This window comes from Theobroma cacao, chromosome 3 (genome assembly GCF_000208745.1).
Source record: "Theobroma cacao cultivar B97-61/B2 chromosome 3, Criollo_cocoa_genome_V2, whole genome shotgun sequence".
Classification (NCBI taxonomy): domain Eukaryota; kingdom Viridiplantae; phylum Streptophyta; class Magnoliopsida; order Malvales; family Malvaceae; genus Theobroma; species Theobroma cacao.
This window is the reverse complement of record NC_030852.1, coordinates 323,707-343,250: the sequence shown is the minus strand read 5'-3', so window position 1 is coordinate 343,250 and position 19,544 is coordinate 323,707. Positions and strand designations below refer to the sequence as shown.

General features: G+C 36.6%; 4 protein-coding genes across 7 annotated transcripts; 1 reads left to right on the top strand and 3 right to left on the bottom strand.

The window, feature by feature from the left end:
• Positions 1,855 to 4,112, bottom strand: LOC18603844 (succinate dehydrogenase subunit 7A, mitochondrial). Its single transcript, XM_007036057.2, has 4 exons — positions 3,959 to 4,112; positions 3,769 to 3,837; positions 3,132 to 3,234; positions 1,855 to 2,136 (listed from the first exon to the last, which is right to left on the bottom strand). Exons 1-4 carry the CDS (start codon positions 4,013 to 4,015, stop codon positions 2,054 to 2,056), a joined length of 312 nt encoding a protein of 103 aa, XP_007036119.1. The 5' UTR covers positions 4,016 to 4,112; the 3' UTR covers positions 1,855 to 2,053.
• Positions 4,179 to 7,898, top strand: LOC18603842 (uncharacterized protein At5g50100, mitochondrial). 3 transcript variants are annotated; one of them, XM_018117612.1, is made up of 9 exons: positions 4,179 to 4,529; positions 4,738 to 4,892; positions 5,006 to 5,113; positions 5,265 to 5,321; positions 5,890 to 5,955; positions 6,101 to 6,161; positions 6,514 to 6,560; positions 7,244 to 7,291; positions 7,673 to 7,898. In XM_018117612.1, exons 1-8 carry the CDS (start codon positions 4,319 to 4,321, stop codon positions 7,280 to 7,282), a joined length of 744 nt encoding a protein of 247 aa, XP_017973101.1. In that variant the 5' UTR covers positions 4,179 to 4,318; the 3' UTR covers positions 7,283 to 7,291; positions 7,673 to 7,898. The 3 variants fall into 3 exon arrangements, with proteins under 3 accessions (XP_017973101.1, XP_007036116.2, XP_017973100.1); XM_007036054.2 differs by having other exon boundaries at positions 7,590 to 7,898; XM_018117611.1 differs by having other exon boundaries at positions 7,244 to 7,898.
• LOC18603841 (UDP-glycosyltransferase 74B1) lies at positions 7,944 to 10,988 on the bottom strand. Its single transcript, XM_007036053.2, has 2 exons — positions 10,257 to 10,988; positions 7,944 to 8,803 (listed from the first exon to the last, which is right to left on the bottom strand). The coding sequence occupies exons 1-2, from the start codon at positions 10,890 to 10,892 to the stop codon at positions 8,069 to 8,071; spliced, it is 1,371 nt and encodes a 456-aa protein (XP_007036115.2). The 5' UTR covers positions 10,893 to 10,988; the 3' UTR covers positions 7,944 to 8,068.
• On the bottom strand, positions 11,269 to 17,350 carry LOC18603840 (calmodulin-binding protein 60 A). Of its 2 annotated transcripts, XM_007036052.2 has the most exons (8): positions 16,855 to 17,350; positions 15,888 to 15,966; positions 14,321 to 14,373; positions 13,713 to 14,203; positions 13,060 to 13,220; positions 12,206 to 12,412; positions 11,829 to 12,105; positions 11,279 to 11,747 (listed from the first exon to the last, which is right to left on the bottom strand). In XM_007036052.2, the coding sequence occupies exons 1-8, from the start codon at positions 17,025 to 17,027 to the stop codon at positions 11,500 to 11,502; spliced, it is 1,689 nt and encodes a 562-aa protein (XP_007036114.2). In that variant the 5' UTR covers positions 17,028 to 17,350; the 3' UTR covers positions 11,279 to 11,499. The 2 variants fall into 2 exon arrangements, with proteins under 2 accessions (XP_017973099.1, XP_007036114.2); XM_018117610.1 differs by having other exon boundaries at positions 11,269 to 12,105.

The window sequence follows — 19,544 nt, the reverse complement described above, 5'->3', positions numbered from 1 at the left end:
CAAACCCAATTATTTTTTTAATTTAAAAATAATAATAATAATAATAAAGCACTTCATTTTCCTTTGCTTTTTTTTTTCCTTTTTCTTTTCTTTTCCTGCCCAATTTAACTTGTTCCCCTGTGATATCTTCACCACCCAATTGGACCAGAAGTTGATGAACTTGATGGGGTATTTTTATTTGAAGAAAAATTTGGGATTTTAGATTTGAGTATTTCCTTTAATTAAAGAAGTTTAAATTCATACATGAAATGCAAGTTTCAACAAGTTTAATGACTGAATCAACCAATTAATTTGTCTAATCTTGACTATCATTTTCTGCACCAAAACAAGGTTAGCAATCAATTTTATTTGAATTGGTTTTAGCAGCTTGATGCGTCTACAGCAGTGAATGCTTTTGTTTCTCAATTAGGAATTGATTGAATTTGATCATTTCTTCCTGCTGCCTCAATGCTAGAAAATGGGTGAAAACCAAAGCAAATAGTTTGCTGTTAATTTTAGAAGATTTAGCTGGGTATTGACAATGACACATTCCCTCTACTTTATTAGTATTCTCATTTCTGAAATGGGAAACTCAGAGAAACAATCAAAAAGCTTAAAAGAAAGACTTTCTCTCTAGTCTAAATGACATTTTCAGTCCCATTTTCCATTGATTTATGAACTCCAACTTTGGAATAGGAATCCTCCTTTCTCACTTTCTGGGCACCCAAATGCCAAATCTATTTCTTTTTGGTGGCCACAACTAAAGTTGAAGAGATTCATCGCCTGCTTTTCAGGTTTCACTTTGCCCTTTGAAAAGTCCTTGTTGATAGGCATCTCTCTCATTTTTCTTCTTTACACCATGCCAAAGAGAAACACAAATGCAGCTGTACCTAACCATTTTCTATTTTCTTAATTTATTCTCATGTGGGACTGAGGGAAAAATGCTGCCAATGTTGCCCTACCTTTTTTTTTTTTTGGCTTATTTTGAATTTCTTTCACAGTCTGGCAACTCTATTGAAAAGTGAGAAAAAATGATTAAACCATTGAAGCACAATAACTTTAAAGATTGCTTACGATAGTACCATGCTACCAGCTTGTGAAATATTTTTCGGATGGCAAAACTAAAGGAGATTCAGCAATGATAATTGCCAGTCAATGTAATCCAATAAGATTGATTTCTGGGTTTCCATGTCTAAGCAAAATCCAAATGATGACATTGTACTTGTAATATTCAAGCAACTCAATTGAACGACTCCAGTCATGAGAAATCAACCATTTTAAGTCTACTCTTGCATGATGAATCATTCAATTTCAAGCCATCTCTGCTAAGTGAAAGCAAGCAGCAACCTACCAAAAACCATGTTATAGCTCGAATATAATTAACAGAATTTAAATTGATAAAACCTGCTTCTTTTTGGGTAGTTTTTTTTTTTAAACTTCTTGATGTTGTCTGACAGTTACACGCATTCAATCTCAGAAGGAAAAAAAAGAAAAGTAACAAAGAATTGTTTCAGTTCTCTTGTCATCGACAGATCATGATCCTATACAATCGACATACTGTGATTAATGTGTGAAAGTGAGACAGGGATACCTGCATTCTTGCTTCAGAGTTTTAAGTCACATGAATGCACATGAAAACATCTACAAACTTACATCTTGCCTAAGACCCAGTTCCAGTAATATATCAAAAATAAGCACGATAAAGCATTTGCTAACGTAGAATGCAATCAGATATCAGGGTTTGACCTCTCCAACTAGCACCCAGCAGTGCAGTTAAGGTTGTTTCCTTTATGTCACAGTGCATACCCAGAACTCCTAAAGTAAGGCAATTTTCTACAATTATCGGAACCGATATAAAAAATTTTATTTGAAAGATTTTATGAAAGATGATAACCTGATTGAAATTAGTTTAGTGAATCTTACATTCAAGAATGTCACAACAGTACATTTTGTTTTGCTTATTTATCAATGAGGCAAAATCATTAAGGGATTAAGATTGCTGCCAAACTAACAAAATCAACCACTAAAACATGCACTTTTTCCTTTTGGCACAGAAGCAAAAACATGCACAGCCTCATTTACTTCCACCAGCAGCCTTTGCCTGGTTCCGGGCTTCTTCTCGCATTACTGCCTTGACGTAAATTTCATAGCAACAACCTGAAACAAACAAACATAATACCATCATACAAGAACTTTATTCAAGCCATGCTTGACTGTTTGGCTTACTAAAGCAGCAATCCATCAGCTTCGCTTTCCTTTTCTCGCACAATTGCAGACATAGAAGGACAAAGCAGCCAGTTTAGGAGTATAATGTTCTTCCTTTTTTTTTTTTGGTAGAGGGGTGAGTGGGAGTTAATTGAAAAAAAAAAAAAAGAAAAAAAGAGAAAGAATATATAAACAAAAGGTATGAGAAGAACTCAAGTATCAATGTTCAATGATAAAATGCCAAAAAATGGAGTTGAATATATTCGTCATATTATACACAATGACACATAACTCATTCATAAAGTTGTATCAAGCCCTCAAATCTCTGTAATTTAGTAATCATCATATTTCCTTCTAATCTTATGCAGGGGCCAGTACAATGAGCTCTACAAATTGCAAAGCTATCTAATAAGTCAAATTAAATAAGATTGATTCAACATGCTTTCTGACATTCCCCATTAAAGAAAGGGGACAGGGAGGAGGAGGAAGAGGGAGCAGCTACCAGCATTGGTGAAACTGAATGTCCTTTCAGAACAGTGCTGACCATCCCAAGTGTATTAACACAAAGAATTCTTGATATCTAGCTATTGACAAGGTGAAGACACATCACCACATAGGTTGTATACTTTCAAAGTTAAGCTTTTAAATGATTTTGTAGATTTTTTTTTTTATTTCAAGCATTTTTTCCTCTCAAGAAAGAAGGGAAAAAGGAAAACTGAAACGACAAAGAAAGAAGATTTCCAGTGAGTAACACGATAAAGTGTGATGTCCAAATTTATCCAAAAGCAATGCAAACCATTATAAATATTAGAGACATAGTTTGAGCATATCTAGAAAGCATCTCAAACAGGATCATAGAGAACCAAACCCACCTTCTTATGGAGTTATAAACGCAGAATGATACTCATGAACCAATTCATTCAACTTATAGCAAACACTAGCCTTACCTGCTACAACAACAACTGTCAGAACATCCCCGATTCTCTTCACTCGCCACACACTCTTCTTATAAGATTTAAATCGCCTTAGAGAAGGATCCTCTGCCAAGAGCTGCAGGGCATATTCTTTATCAACATAATGTCAAGTATGGCAAAAGAGTATAACATCTAAGGATATAAAATATCACTAGTCACCTCTAATACACCCTCACCATGCTGGAAGAAATAAAGGAAACTATCCAAAGGAGTAGATTATACTAAATATTTATCAACAATTACAAATCAATTTTTCTCGCCAATGTAACGTCTCAGTTGCTACACATAAAAATATCATAAAAAAATTGAAAACCCGGAACAAGGAGAGTTGAAACAAACGAACTCCTTGAATCTTTTGAAAGAAGAATCTTTCTACTATTCATTTCATCTATTACTATGGGCTCAATTCAAAAAGGATAAAATCAACCTATTAAGTCCAAAAACCTCGCTTAAAAATTAAGACCAATTGGAGCAGACCCAGATGCTAGAAATGCAACCTTTTTTGTCCAATCGATACAAAATTAAAAGAGTGAAACCACAAAGAAACAAAAAGGGCAGATTTTTGTCAAGAAAATTGAACTGGGAAAAATACATAAAAGGGGAGACTCACAGCTCTTTCACGAGCCCCCGGTTCAACGTGAAGTGCTCGACTTGGCGCAGCCAGGGAACCCTCTGTTTTCTGCTTCAATCAGTAAACCAATTTCGAAGAGTTAGAGAGAGCTATTAACAAATCAAGCAAAGAGCCAAGAAAGATCAGAATGAAATTGTTATACATAAACAAAATGTATGAATATTCATACCTGATAAGAAGATCGGAAATGATTGGCAAGGCTACTTTTTTTAAGGAAAAAGGCCATTTCTTTGATATTTCAGAGACAGATTGAAGAACAAAAAGAGTAGCTGCTCGGATATATCGAATGAAGTAGCATGCCAATTGGGCTTAAGCTTAACCTTCCTCCCCTTAAAATAATTTCACTCCACATTTTGCAGTTATACCCCTTGAAACTTCCATATTGCGATATTTTCCCTTTTATTTTGACTTGTTGGCTTGTGGTGGTTCTGACGTTGGCTTCTTGGGTTCCTGCCACGTGTTTCAATGTTGGTGAATACGCGGTTGCCACGTGTACAACATAAGCAGTTGGCAGTTTTTAAGGTTGACGATGAAGAAACAAACTGATGATCAGACAGCCCAATACCACCAAATAGCAAATATGGCGTTGAGAGGAGCAGCCGTTGCCGGTGCCTGCATTGCAAGACAACGAGCCACCCCTTTTCTCCTTTCATTTCCTCAAAATTTCAGAGTAAGATTTCATCATCATTCCCCTTCACATCCTCTTCAAAGATTCGCAACTTATCCAAACTACAAAACTGGTAAGCCTGGTTCACTTTTTGCCCTTCTCCTCATTCATACTTGTTTCATCTATTCTAGTTTGGTGTAGCATGTAATATTTGCAAGGTCACTATTTGATGTTCTTTTTTTGTGGTTTCATTCTCTTTTCATTTTTTTTTTCTGAATATGCATGTAAGTTTTCAATTCATTTGAATGATTTGTTATCAATTTTGCACATTTTCTTTTCAGTATTTAAGTATCAGATTCGGGCAGTACAGGAAGCAACTGCAGACATCGTATCATCCCAGAAAGCAAAAGAAGATGATGATGATGAACAACAATCACCTCAAAATTGGAAGATTAAAATGCTCTATGATGGAGATTGTCCGCTCTGCATGCGGGAGGTATTCTCTGAAATGATTACTGTAGGAATTTGATCAATAATCTCTTGCTTATGATATATGTTAGGTGTTTTCATTAGTTTTTTCACTGTGTTTTCCGTTTATCATGTTGTCAGGTCGACATGCTAAGGGACAGGAATAAGCAATATGGCACTATCAAGTTTGTTGACATAAGTTCTGATGATTATTCTCCTGAAGAGAATCAAAATTTGGACTACAAAACAGTATGTTCATGATGTAGATGTTTGTTAATCGATAATGAGAAGTTAGTTATTTTGTAGGCATTCTCAAATATGCTTGGCATCTAATGTGTGAGTTACAAGGAATGATTGATATACCAGTACAAAAATTGAAAAATTTCTGTTTGTTGTTTAGGTTATGGGAAGAATTCATGCCATTCTCTCAGATGGAACTGTGGTCACGGATGTTGAGGTATGGCTTACAATACTCTAATCCTGGATTGCAAACTTTTCCATATTTGTTATTCTAACATTGTACTGCAAGTATTTGCCAAATTTGCAGAATGTGGTGGTGAGAAGAATGTCCACTAGTGTTGTACCTTGTTGAGAATGTAATTTAAATGAAACTAAAGGATTAAAAGTAATGAAGACGAAGAAGAAGAAAAATCAATTAAAGGTGTATGACTTTTAATCTGACAAGTTGCCTTGTTTCGATATTTGAGTCCTAAATGCTGTTTAGGATGTAGAAACAGGCTATAATGTGTTCAAATAGCATACAAGTTTACAAGGGATGCTTCTTTGGAGTAGAGGGTTTAATTGAATTACTAAATTAGATGTTATATTTAAGCACAAGCTGAGCAGAGTTAGTGTTAAGATATCCTTAATTGTAGCTGGTGGCTTCCCCCTCTTATTTCCTTCTTTTATTTTTGGACTTTTTATCTTCGTAATGTTACACCTGCTTTCTGCTTTTGGATTTGGGAGCATGGTGGTGGTCAGAAAGATACAATCTAAATTTTATTTATGCTATTGATGACTTGCAGGCATTTAGAAAATTGTATGAGCAAGTTGGTCTTGGATGGGTTTATGCTATTACCAAATATGAACCTGTAAGCTTATGCTTCCTTACATCACTTGTAGTTCTATTGATTTGCCACTGTCATTCTGGAACTTATAGTTTCAGGATAAAGAACAGATATTTTTTTTGGGTGTGTACATCAAGTGGCTAATAGTATATGATGCCGTCATCTTCAGATTGCAACAATAGCTGATACCATCTATGGTGTTTGGGCTAAATATCGTCTTCAAATTACAGGTAAGTATATGCTGCACTAGAGATTCTGTATAGTAATTTCTGAGTTTCATTCAGACTGAAAAAGAAAACTGAAATTCGGCTTGGTTCTTGGCTGCCATTACCAAGTCTAGATTAATTATGCATCTAAGTTTTGGCTTCAAGTGAACAAGATACTTCTTCTTGGTAACAGAGCTGCACCAGCATCCTAACCTACATATCAAAATCAATTGCCTGTTAAATTGAAAGCATTGAGATTGGATTAATGCACCTTATATCTCTCTAGCTTTGTTTATTTTTCTGTCAAATGTATCAAATGCTGGCTTGTGAGGTTCACAGGGATCTCCCATGTAAGCGGTTCCTGTTCTTGTTTCAGGCCGACCACCTTTAGATGAGATCTTGGAGGTACGAAGAAAGAACAAGGTATGCATACAGTAGCTACATCAGGTTCCAAGGCTTCATAATGTTGAAAGCAAAATAGATGAGCTGAGTAGCATACGTGCATCCACCTAATCACAAACAAAAGTTAAATCAGTTTTCGGTTGTATGTTTGTTTACATCATGTCGACAAACAGATGTCATTGAAATATATGAATTGATGAATGTTATGCCTTCCGATATAAACTCTTTTTAGATTTTTAGGCATTCCTACCTTATATCCTCCCTTTGGAAAGTAAAAATGCCACAGTCCTCTAACAGCGGGCTTCTTTAAAGCTAAACCTATATGTGCACATTCTTTGACCACCACACAGTGTGAAACCACTATTGTTGTTGATGATGCCTGTGGCAGGAATGTCATGCTATGCTGTGGATAACCTATAATATTTTTAGGCATCAGGACGTCCTTGTTGTTATTCTGCTGTATATTTTCAAAAATCCCAGTCAAATGAAGTATCAAAATCCAACTTGCAATCCATTCCGATGGGTCACAAATTTGATTAAACTTTAACCATTCTAAGACCAAGAAATGGACAAACCAATCGAAAGATATATTAACCGGAGAGAAGAGACTCTTGTTTGAATTTTATTATATGAGTGTATCATGTCATGTCACATGTTTCACCGATGTTTAATCATTTGCTTGGCTTTTTATTTTTTTTTCACAGGCTGACGAATGTACTGACACCACCACTTGCAAGATGTGAAGTTTCCTGGTAATTGCTGATTGCTGATGGAAGGTCTTATCTTATGTAACTCTTTCCTCATTTTCTTCTAAACTTTGTCCTTATATGAGCTCACACCCTTCACTTCTTACACATGAGAAAGCACATTATTTTTATCTCTATTAAAGATTATTGTAAAGAAGAACAGACATAAGGTTGTCCTTTTTGCGATGGTCACAGTGAGTACACATGTAAAATTTTAAACTTCTGTATATTGTTCATGTAATTGCAATATTCAATTACTCTATATTGCTGCAAATTTCCACTGATATTTGGTAGTGAATTTCAGGTCTGTGAAACCTTAAGGAATATGCCTAGACAATACTACTTTCCAAAATGATGGGACTTTTCTGATTCCCTGAGTACTTGCAGATTTACTCTTTCTACGTTGGACTTACGCGTCATGAACTTGATCTAGATTACCATGTCCAAGGCAAGGACAGTACACAGCTATTGAAACTAATCTCTTCTTGCTAGATGACTTGCTGCCTGTTGAGTTAATATTTACTTGTTTGAATTATTTAATCTTCACCTACATTAATGAATTTCATATAAGATGTAAATACAATTAGTATCTCATGCTCTAGCTGTTGAAATATTCCTCAGGATCCATCAAACCATTTTGAATGGAAGCTATCCAAAATATTTCTGCACTCTTTTCCCTTAACTTCATAACAATTATATGACAGTGGTAAGTTGAAGTTGTCTTTCAACCAATCTTGATAATGACATTATTCCTAACAGAATAGATTAATGGAAATGATACAATCATGCTTTCTTCTCCTTAGCCGTCAGCAGCTTTCGGATAAACTCATCTATATTCCTATCTGAGCTCCCACCTACACTAACGGCTGTCTTAGCATGCTCCCTCCACTTTGATGCACTACTCTTAATCTCCCGAGTTTTTTCTCCAACCATGACTTCCCTTAAACACTTCCCTAGTTCTTCCCTCCTCACAATCCCTTCTTCATCCTTTTTAGCTCTCACTCCTACCATCCACACATCTTCTACAAACTTAGCATTCGTTGGCTGGTCACTCCACTGTGGCACACACACCATTGGCACGCCTAGGCTCAAACCCTCCAACGTTGAGTTCCATCCGCAATGTGTTACAAAGCAGCCCACGGCTTGGTGAGCCAGCACCTCTAGCTGGTTGCACCATGTAACGAATAGCCCTCTTTCTCCAACTGAGTCGATGGACTCAAGCAGCAGCTTGTCTTCAAACTCCTTTGTAACCCACAGGAAGGGCATATTGCTTGCTTTCAAGCCCCATGCTATTTCTTCAAATTGTCTGGTTGAGATGCTTGCCATGCTTCCAAATGATACATACACCACCGATCTCAATGGTTTTGAGTCTAGCCATCGCAGGCACTGGTCATTATTTTGCTTCCACAGGCTAGCCCCATAACTTGTATCTCCTTCAATTTGATGATCTAAGTAGAATGATGGCACCAAGGGGCCAATCGTTATCACAGGCCAAAGTTCCTTCAGAGCCTTGACTAGCTTTTTCACAGAGCAAAGCAATGAACAAAAATGAGAAAAACTTGATGATCTTGAAATTCTTGTAACCGAAAATCAAGTGGTTGTGGAAATAGTAATTAAATGGATCATTCTGTGTTATATGAATCAAAATGTTTAACTTTGATGTGACAACTAACAAACTCCTTAACCCGGCTTGGTCATTGTAAATGGTGGTTTTTGTGATAGGGAGAAGAAACGTTGCAAACAAGTAAAAAGATGTGCCAAAGGCGACAAAGAGGAAGATTGAAGCAGTTACTGAAGTACTAAGTGCTGTGGCAGGTGGAAGATAATAAGAAGAGACTTAAAGAGACTTAGAGAGTACAAGATAATTAAAGAAAGAAGCTCTCAAGTTGAGAATGTGTTAGCTTGGAGGGGGAGAGAAAAGTCCCCCCAAATGAATTGTGAGGCTCTATATATAGTGCTAAAAGTGGCGATTACATAAGAATAGGCTTTAATGCGCCTAATGAATGATATTATTATGAAGAATATTAATGTAAGTAATCGTTACTATAATTGGATGTAGTAAGACTTGTTCTCAAGTAAAGGTAATAGAGAAGAGGTGTACAAGAATAGGTGTAAGAGAAGAAGCTGTACGAGAATAAGTACAAGAGAATAAGTTGTACATGAATAAGTATACGAGAACAAGGTAAGAGAGTGAAACACTTGTATTTCAGGAAAGGGTTAAGAGGAAGACCTTTTATCTACCTCCATATCTGAGCCACCAGGCCAAACTCTCTAAAACATCTCAAGATGAAAGTAACCCATGAACCCTGTCACTTATTCTGAGCTACTTTCACTGTCATCCAAGTGAAGCGATTATTATATTCAAAGTGGCTATTCTACTTGTATTAGTTGTTTCATATGGAGTAATACTTTATTTTTTCTAATTGTCATGCTTTAAGTAGTACTTCACTTATTCTGCGTGAAGTAACGCTTTACTTGTTCTGTGTGAAGTAACGATTCACTTGTTTTGGTTATTCTGCATGAAGTAACGATTCACTTGTTTTAGTTATTCTACGTAAAGTAACACTTCATTTATTTTGGTTGTTCTCTGTACAACATTATGTTGTAATATAATTTTTTAGAATAACAGTATTAACAAAAATATAATATCTACAGTCATCATGAAAACTGATTGAAATCTTATCCGCAGAAAGAATCTAAGTTTCTAAAAGCAGACTTTATCATGTATATATACTATATCCCAACGTTTTGATGAAAATCCATGAATAGTACTCACAAATTCATGATGTTTGAGGTTTAGATATTAGAGCTTTAGCATTTTTTCTATTTCCCTTAGTTGTCACTTGTCAGAACCGTTTGTTCAGATAATCATCACCTGGTAGTCTCTGTCTACAGCCATATTACTTCTAGAGTGAGTATGTTTCATTTAGCTATAAAAGCTGTGAACAAAAAGGATAATCTGGTTAGTTACCTCACTTTCCAGTTCTTCAAAGGAGTTACAGAAGACCCAATCATTTCTACCCAGAGTTCTGATTTTGTCCATGATCAGTGCTAAATAAGCAGACTGTCTTGTAGGGTGAGCAAGAAAACTTGGCATGTCGGAAAAGCTCAGAGAAGGCAGGCCAGGCACTGATGCTGCTAAAGTTTCTTGGTCCAAAGGCAAAGCCAAGCGCCCTTGATTGATTTGCCAATACAAAGAGCACACGGAAGCTGAGTTTGTCAACATCATAGCTGCACGGATGCCAAACTCTTTAGCTACATCAACAGCCCAAAACAGCAATGAATCATAGACAACGCAACTAACTGGTTCCCCTGAGTTGTTGAACTTCGCTATCAGCTCTGCCAAAGTTCTTGATCCAACTGTTTTGAAGGACTCCAAGTAGGCTTCTACACTTGGAGCTTGCTTGAAGCCTCCTTCATCGAAGCCATCTGAGATTGGTTCGACGGTAATACTGTTTGGATGGATGGAATTGATGGTGTAGGGAGTGGCTGCTACTGTGGCCTTGACTCCTTTGGAAGCTAAACGTTTAGCGAACTGGATGAGGGGATTCAAGTGGCCTTGGGCAGGGTATGCGACCACCAAGACATGGACTCTCTGGTTTTGCATTTTTCTTTCTTCCCCAGATTTTGCTTTGCTTAATCAGAACAATATAAGGAATGCTAAATTTGAAGGCTATGCTCGATGAGGCCTTTTTAAAGAGTCACGATTGAAAATGGTAGGCCGGTAGCTCATTGTGAAAAATTGGTCCCTCTTTAGACATTTGGATTGGCGGTCAAGAAATGAACCTAACTTCGGGAAATAGCATGAGCCAAGTAATTTTATCAACATTTTGTCCAAACCTACCATTCAAAACTGCTGCTGATGATCAAAAGTCATATAGGATAGATAAGAATGCAGGTTCCCTTTAATCAAACAAACGCATATCATTTTTCTCCATGCATGGCAGATCTCACTTCACTCTCCTGAAGCAACTATAATTTTACAACAAAAAATCTGCCTAACTCTGTGAAGTGCAGCTATATATTTACAGTTTAATATGATACAAAGGGGTACATTTTCTGATATCCAACAAGAACAAGGATTCATAAACTAGCAGCTGTATCTACACCTAGGGATACTTCCAAATTGTTGAAATCTACAACTGCATACAAAATTTAACTGGGCAGCACTCGGCTAGCACTACTCTTTGCAACTGTACCTGTAAAAAAAATTATTACAGTCCATTGCTATATCTCACACCTCGAAATTTTTCCTTAACTCTTCTTTTTATAGAGAACCATTTCAGCACACTGAAAACCTTTGTCCATCTCCTCTGTGCTTGAACAGCAACAGTACGTTGCAAAAGGAATCCATCAACGGCAGTTTGTAGATCAGCTTGTGATTCCAAACCAAGGCCCGGGGTCTGAAGATCACTATCAAAAAATCGAAGATGATCCTCATCACAGAAAGTTTGAGTAATATCTGTGTCACAGATCAGGGAATTAGTGACTTGGCCTGGATAACTCAAAGTTTGGTCATATCTAAGACCCATGTTTTCAATACCATGCAGAGCATAGTCGTCCAAGCCACTCATACCCCCAACTGAATAGATGGTTGAAATGATATCTGGAGAAGAAGCACTTGGTTGAGCATAATCAAATCCACCCATCTTTTGAGAAGCCAAAAGCTTGCTACCATTAGGAATCTCTGTCTTGGCTGAGCTTGTGTAAGGAATATTAGCCAAATTTGAAGATTCACCAATGAGAGAGGCTTCATCATCAAAAGAGAAAACTTCTTCCCAGCGCTCAAATGCAGAAATTACCAAGTTTTGAGCTTCAATCTGATGGTGAAGCAGATAATTAGAAGCCATTAATGACAAAAGTAAAGAAATAAAGAAATAAAAAGAAACAAAGAAATCAGATGAGACAAAGGAAGTGTGCCTTCTCAGTTTCTGACAGCTTATCAATTGTAACATACTGGCATTCTGAAAGTAGTCCTGTCACTTGTCCCACAATGTTGAAGGCCACACCAGATTTCTGTTGAGAACCAGGAGGGCAGTACAAGTACATCCTCTTATCAAGCACGCATGTCCGAGCATGCTCCACAGTGACTTCCCACATCTTAGCAGACATACCGGTGCCAAGGATCTGCACACATCCCAAGAGACAAATATTGCTTGATATTTCCGTCTGACATCATAAATCCTAACTCAAAGCAGTTAAAGTGGTTGTTGATGAAAAGTCCACATGAAACCTGGTGAGACTTAGACAAAGCATGGATCTCACCAATGGTAGGTTACATGTTAAACTTCCGATTTACATCCTTATTACTGATGAAAAAATATCCTGGGGTGCAGTGTAGTAAAAATTAAAGATGAATGCAGACATAGGGTCCTAGACAGTAAAATGCAAAGCTGGAAGGTTAAATGGTACTCAAGATTGTGTTGTACATGTCCAACCAAGGAACTTGTTCAGACATGAATTCTTCATGATATAAACCTACAACATTGCTAATACGAATCCTTTTCGGAAGATACCCAAAGATGCTTAAATTTACAGACTGGCTTAAAATTAATTAAACACCAGAGTATTTTGAAGCTTGTAACAACAAAGAGCGCCTTCTAACACATTAGGGGCAATTAAGCAGTTGAATCAGTTGTCTTCTTTTTAATTTTCTTATGTTCTATCGCCAATAAAAGCAGGCATTTGAACAAAGAAGATGGTAAAGAAACTGGAACCTTCATTAAAAATTTTAAGCAGTGTACAAAGTGAAAGATAAAGCAGTAGAGTCTCACATGTCGGAGCCTTGGAGGGTCTACATAGAGCATGGTCAAGAAATCCTTTACAGTGTTAATATTTTCTCGACTCAAGCGCTTATGGAAAGCCCCATCTTTTCCAATTTTCTCTAATCTCCATACTTCGTCAGACAGAGACGGAGGATGATGCTTCTTGTACACTGCAACCCAAAATCAAGAGTTGAAACAGAGTATCATCAATCCATTTCTCATAAAATCCCACATGCCAATGCATATACAAATTATAAAGAAGAAAACCAAAAAACAAAAAGGCAATCTAAACTTTCAACAATTCCAAATAACAACTTCCTCATTTCTCGTGTGTTTGGAATTTAAAAGCCAATTTTGCTCTTTGCAAGTCAAGATGAGATTAAAGGTGGAGAAAATTAGACAGAAAACAATATATAGAATATGTTCAATATCTTGGTAACATCATTTCTTTTGGACTTGTCATAAAAGCATAAAATGTAAAATTACAGCAACATCAAAATTTATATTTTAAGCTTTCAATGTTGCAGTAACCATCACCACTCAAAGTGACAAGCATCCAATTTCTGAGCCTGAAAACATTTTAGATCTTAAACCAAGCAGAAGTATGCTATACAATAATTAGATAATACTCATAAAAAATAGTTAAATAATTATGTACTTACATTCACCACGATGATCCCTGACAATGAAGGATTCTGTCTTTGCTTCTCTTACTCTAGTTCCATTAGAGCCATCCACAACTCTTGCACCAAGTCTAAAACGGCGGCTTCTTGTCCAGCTTGAATTATCTGTAAATGAAATCTCACCCACTAAGCCGATGCCCTCTGTGAGAGTTAGAAATGCATCTCCAGTAAGAAGAGGTTTCTTTCCTTCTCTCTCTCTTACAATGTTATTCTTAAACTCTTCAAGTGTCCAATTGTCCCCCTCATCACCATCAAAATCTCCCTCAAGGACTACAACTTCTACTTTGGCAGATGACTCAGGGCCAGAGGTAACTATTTGTCCAGTAAGGGCATCAACTATAGCCACCTTTATGGCAGAACATTCTTCTGCCTCAATTCGAGCTCCAGTGAACACAGGAAGGGACAGATTGTTTAAGAATTGGAGTTGTAAACTTCTTGATTCGGTGGAATTTACCTCTTTCCCACCATTCCTAAACACAAACAAGAGAAACACATGGTTTAGTATACAGTGAAGTTAACAAAGTTTTCTGGGCAGAAAGTATTTATAGTTCATACTTTTTTCATCCTTCTTTCAATAGAATTCTTACCTTTTCATATTGTTCAAATGCTTTCGAAGAGCCACCTCAACTTCCTCTCTGACCTACAAAACATAGGACCAGTGATTTACATCCATTTCCTAACACATTCAATTAGTTTTTAAAAAGTAGTACGCAGAAAGAAGAACAGCTAAAAGATATGGGAGCCTGCCACCAATAGATATGAATATAAGTTTTTGCTCCATTTTTCTCACAAACCTAGACACTAGATGCCTGACACCATAACATGGGCATTTACATAGAAATACCAAGAACTTTGGAAAAAAGAAAGCACAACTCTATTTGATAGCACGTCCAGCCCTTGAAGCAAAAATGATAGAATTGATATAACATTCAGTGCACCAAAGACTTATTCATTAAAAACCTGCATAAAAAGGCTGACTGAAGATGCCAAAAGAATTTGTTGCACTGAAAAACATACAAGACACATTTGTATGACAAACTTAGAGTCAAGTATCAGGGTTCAAACATTTTAAACGGGCCAAATGTCCGTTTACTATGACAAATTTAGTTTGCACCTTCAGTTTTGTTTTATCATCCTTGGTATCTTATCTGAGAACTCGTGCAAAATAAAGAAAGAAAAAGACAGCTAAGTAGAGGAAATATGTTCCAAAGTCACAACCTATTTTGCTATAACTCGTTAAGGAGCACGTGGTCCAACAAGTCTTAATGGCTACAATTAAGTCAGATGCTTGATTATATACTTCAAATGATATCTTAACAAAGATATTCCATCTTCAATCCATCATAGTTTAAAAATTAAAGATCACATTCTTGACTTAAGTGATAAAATCTGGACTTATGTTAGGATCTCAGAAGAATAAAGAGAACAATTGACAATATGCAATAATCTTAAAGTTCTTGCAATCAGTTTTCAAAGTTGTTAAAGCCTATAAACGTATCAAGCCACCCTGAAGCTGAACAACTTAACAGGGACTATCTACTGCCGTCATATGATTGAGAATTTGAGAGTACCACCAGAGCAGGCACAAACACCATGAAGTTGTAGGAGACAGTTAGTGCTTCACTCTATGTTACTCTGACTCATTGTTTTTCCTTAAGTGCCCATGTCCAACACATATCTTATGGATATGGGTATGAAGTTTAGCACTAACTTCAAATATAAGGAGAACTAAAAAAAAAACATTCCGCGTCAATGTTGGACACATACCCATATCTAAGACTCACTCCCTTGTCTGAGCACCTAGGCTAAACCTAATTGCTAAAAGTAAATGTCACCATGAAGTAAAGAAAACAGGACATGGTAATTACGATTTCAATTCTTGAGAGAGGCATCTTCCCCTGTGTTTACAACCTTTGGTGTGACATTGAAGTGCTTATAAATGCTAAGATGTAAAATAAACATACAGCTCTAACTTTATTGTTACAAGAGATAGTATGACAAGATTTTAATGGATAAAAGTGCTGAAAAGAAAGCCAAGCTCATGAACACTCTCTCAACAATGTTAATAAAAATTCTAAACTTGTTCTTGGGGAACAAAGAACAAAAAAATATAGAAGTATTGCAGAAGTAACATGATCAAAAGAGGGCACATACCACCCTACGAATCAACGGCTCCAAAACTGGCTCAAGCCAATGCTGAATTGATTGCATCTTCATCACCTCGTGAACCACACTAGCAAAGTTTACAAACAGATTAGCAACCAAAAGAGACACGATTAATGATGCATAAGTTTACATGAACTATAATTACAATCATCACAAAACATAGATAGGCATAAGGGAGATTCAACTACATAGACAATGAAAATATATTGAAGCAAACTCACTCCATGTCCAACGTCAAGAGCACAACCACTATTTTTGACCATGAAAATGACCATGCATACAATTTCTCATATTTAGCATCCTCAATTAAAAAATCAACTATTTCTTTTTGGAAAACAAAAGCTAGTGCCAACTCAACTCTCCATGGTAAGATAGCAAAATCACCTTGCCACCTTGGCTCCCCAACACTATTGATAAAGCATATACATGTGACATAACAACTTTAGACCATCTTTTACTATCCTAGCCTACCATTCTGAAGACGAAAACCATAACCAAATTGAATAAAAATGCTCCTGGAAGTCGGCAACAATAAATTGCAACAAAATGAAGTCCATAAGTGCAAAGCACATTCAATTAGTTTCAACATTAGCAGAAGACCTTTAATCACATTAGAAACTGCCAAGACATATTTTAACAACAACAACTTTACTAAGCAAGTAATAAACCAAATTCAAGTATCCACCCATCTATTCACTTCAAATTAAGAATTTCAATCATATTAAACACATGCAAAGCACATTAACCAAGACCTTCAATCCAACCAGTAAACAAGCAAATTCATTTCTTTTCTTTTGTCATAAATCATGAGGAACAACCAACCACATTCACTAATAAATTTTACCAAATAAGCAAAACCCAATTCATTTCTTACTCACTTATTTCGTTTCGATTTATAAACATCAATTAACAAAGAAAAAAGAAAACTTTCAGTTAAGAAAGTAAAGGTGTGTACTTTCTCAAGGCAGGAACCCTTCTACGTTTATCTTGATCAGGACTATTCCCCTCTGATGGTCGAACCTTTCCATCTTCCTGGGGCCTCTTCTGCGACATTATGACTATGAACTCCGACAACAAAAACACCCCAAAAGCTAAGCGATTTTGATGGTGGGCAACAATGAGGTTCATTAACAAAAACCAAGACAACAACAGCCAAAGAACCCAACATGCGGCACTTTGAATGAAAAAATGAAACCAGCAAGAGTATATATACTATTCATTCATTAATAAATGCCAATCAATGAGTAAAATCCAAAGGACCAAAAAGAAAAAAAAAAACAAAAGCACCCCAGCACTTAAAACCCTTTTTCCCATCTCACTTTCCTATCCATTGTCTGAATTTGGCTGTGTCTGGGATGCTTCTTCGCCGTGAAAATGCTCCATCATCTTTCCTTCTTTCTTCTCTTTCCTCTCTTTCCTTTGAGTTTAACTGCAAAGGTTGTTGTGTTTCTGTAAGAGAGGATTTTTGTCCCAATGTGGGGCCCGACAAAGCGCGTTTAGGCCTAGGAAAACAAAAAAAAGCCGGGTCGGAGGTGGGTCCCGCATGGGCCAACGCGTAGTTTTCCTTTGTTTGTTCCTATCTAATCTAACCGTGTAACTTGACTAATCTTCTCTATGAATCATTGTCATTGCAGAGTGGCTTTGCTTTGGTTTGGGCGGGTAAACGGGGGCCCATTTATTTTTCTGAACCCATTTTGATATTTTTTTTCATATTAATTAATGAATTCAACATTATTTTTCTCGCTGATAAATAAATTTAAAAATAAAAATATTTATAGTATTAAAAATACTTATTTAAAAAATTTTTAAACATGTATATTTATAAACTAACAACACATCAAACATAAACCTTCTTTTAATATTCAATTCCTTTACATCCGTCTAGACTCAATAATACAACAAACTTTAGGTAAGATTACGATTTGTTTGCATGACAAGTGTACATAATTTGCTTTGGTCCATACAAACTATCGTCCTTCCTAACTAATAATGGAGTTGAGTGAACCATCTAATCAATATATTATTATACATCATGATGACGAGGTATCATATGAAAGCAAGATATTTCGGGAATATATTTTACATCATGATGACGAGTTTATTATGTGAATGGTTGTCGGATATTTGAGAAATTTTTACGTTTTAGATATAAATATAGATATATATATATATATATATATGAGTTTCATTTAATTTAATTCGAGAATTGAAATATAGATAAAGAAACGTTCTTTAAACGTTATTAAACAACATAAATCTACAAGAAAAAGTTATAATAATCTCAATCATTTAATATTAATCCATATACGAACAATTTGAATTAAAAATCGATATAGTTCAGATTAAAAACATTTAAATTAAAAGTATTTGAACTCGAGGTGATTTAATGGCTCGTCAAGTGGAGCTTGGTTAAGTAAATATGCCCCTCAAGCAGGGGAATGGTCGTGATTGCTGATGCAGCTGGTGTGCCCTTCCCTGTCTCGTGATTACTTAATATCCGCCATTGAAATCAACCATCAGCTCACTTTAAACAAGCAGCCAATCATCGAACTCTCTTTTCTTAGCTCCTCCTTCTTCTACTGCCAAGCATAGCAGCAGACAACTCCATAGCTTTCCAAATGGAAATGGAAATCAATGTGTTTCTCCTTGGTGTCTCGATCGACAGTTAAATTGAAGAGGCAACTCGGTAGGAGAAGATGCCAAGAGTAGGAAAGCAGAGGGGTGCGTAGCATGATGTGAGATCAAATAGGGTGAAAGGTCCAACGATTTGGATTGAAAAAAGGAGATTCGTCCGAATGCAAGAATCATAAGATACATACTTTCTCTTCCCACTTCCACGAATCTTCCTTTGTCTACTTTTTATTCCACCCCAACTAACTCTAACTCCGCATTCCCTACGTGGCAACAGGTCAGGTCAGGTCAGGTCTGCTTGTCCATAGCTTGGCGTTTTTCATGCATTGAAAATGGACAACTTACAGCGCTCAATGGTATCAGCAAAGCCAAGATGTTTTAAGATGTTTATGGTTTTGTCATTTTGTAATGTATAGCTCTCAATGTTAAATTCCTCTGAGAAGAGCAAAGACATTCAATTTTTCTGGAATTTACATTCTACCCAATTAATGCAAAAATTATCCATCTCATTTATTTACTATCGAAACCAACAAATTAATGGGACTCCAGTTGGAGGGTGATATGAATAACCATAACCATAACCATAAATGCAATGTAGCCTTATCTGTATCACCTTCCAACACCGAATTAATTATAAGAGCATCGACGTATGATGCTGACTTCCTCACGGGAGGGAAAATCAAATACCGTGATCATAAATCCAACAGAGCTTCTGGACCACAGATTCGTTTACTCATGCTGGGTGTCTTTAATTCTTGGTTGATACGTACAGTACGAGCAGTAGATTGGGATGCTCCCTCCCCAGAGGGGAAACGTGGGGTTGGACTGACAGTGATCACATGATGTGTGGTTGGAGAGGAATGGGAAAGGACTGCCCACTTGCCACTTGGCTACTGATGGGTGGCCCATGATTTGTCGGCCAGACGTACATGTGAATGTGGTAGGACCCCATGGGAGGAACGAAAAGGACATGCATTTAATATCTTGACTGGAGGAAGGTGTTGGACATATGCC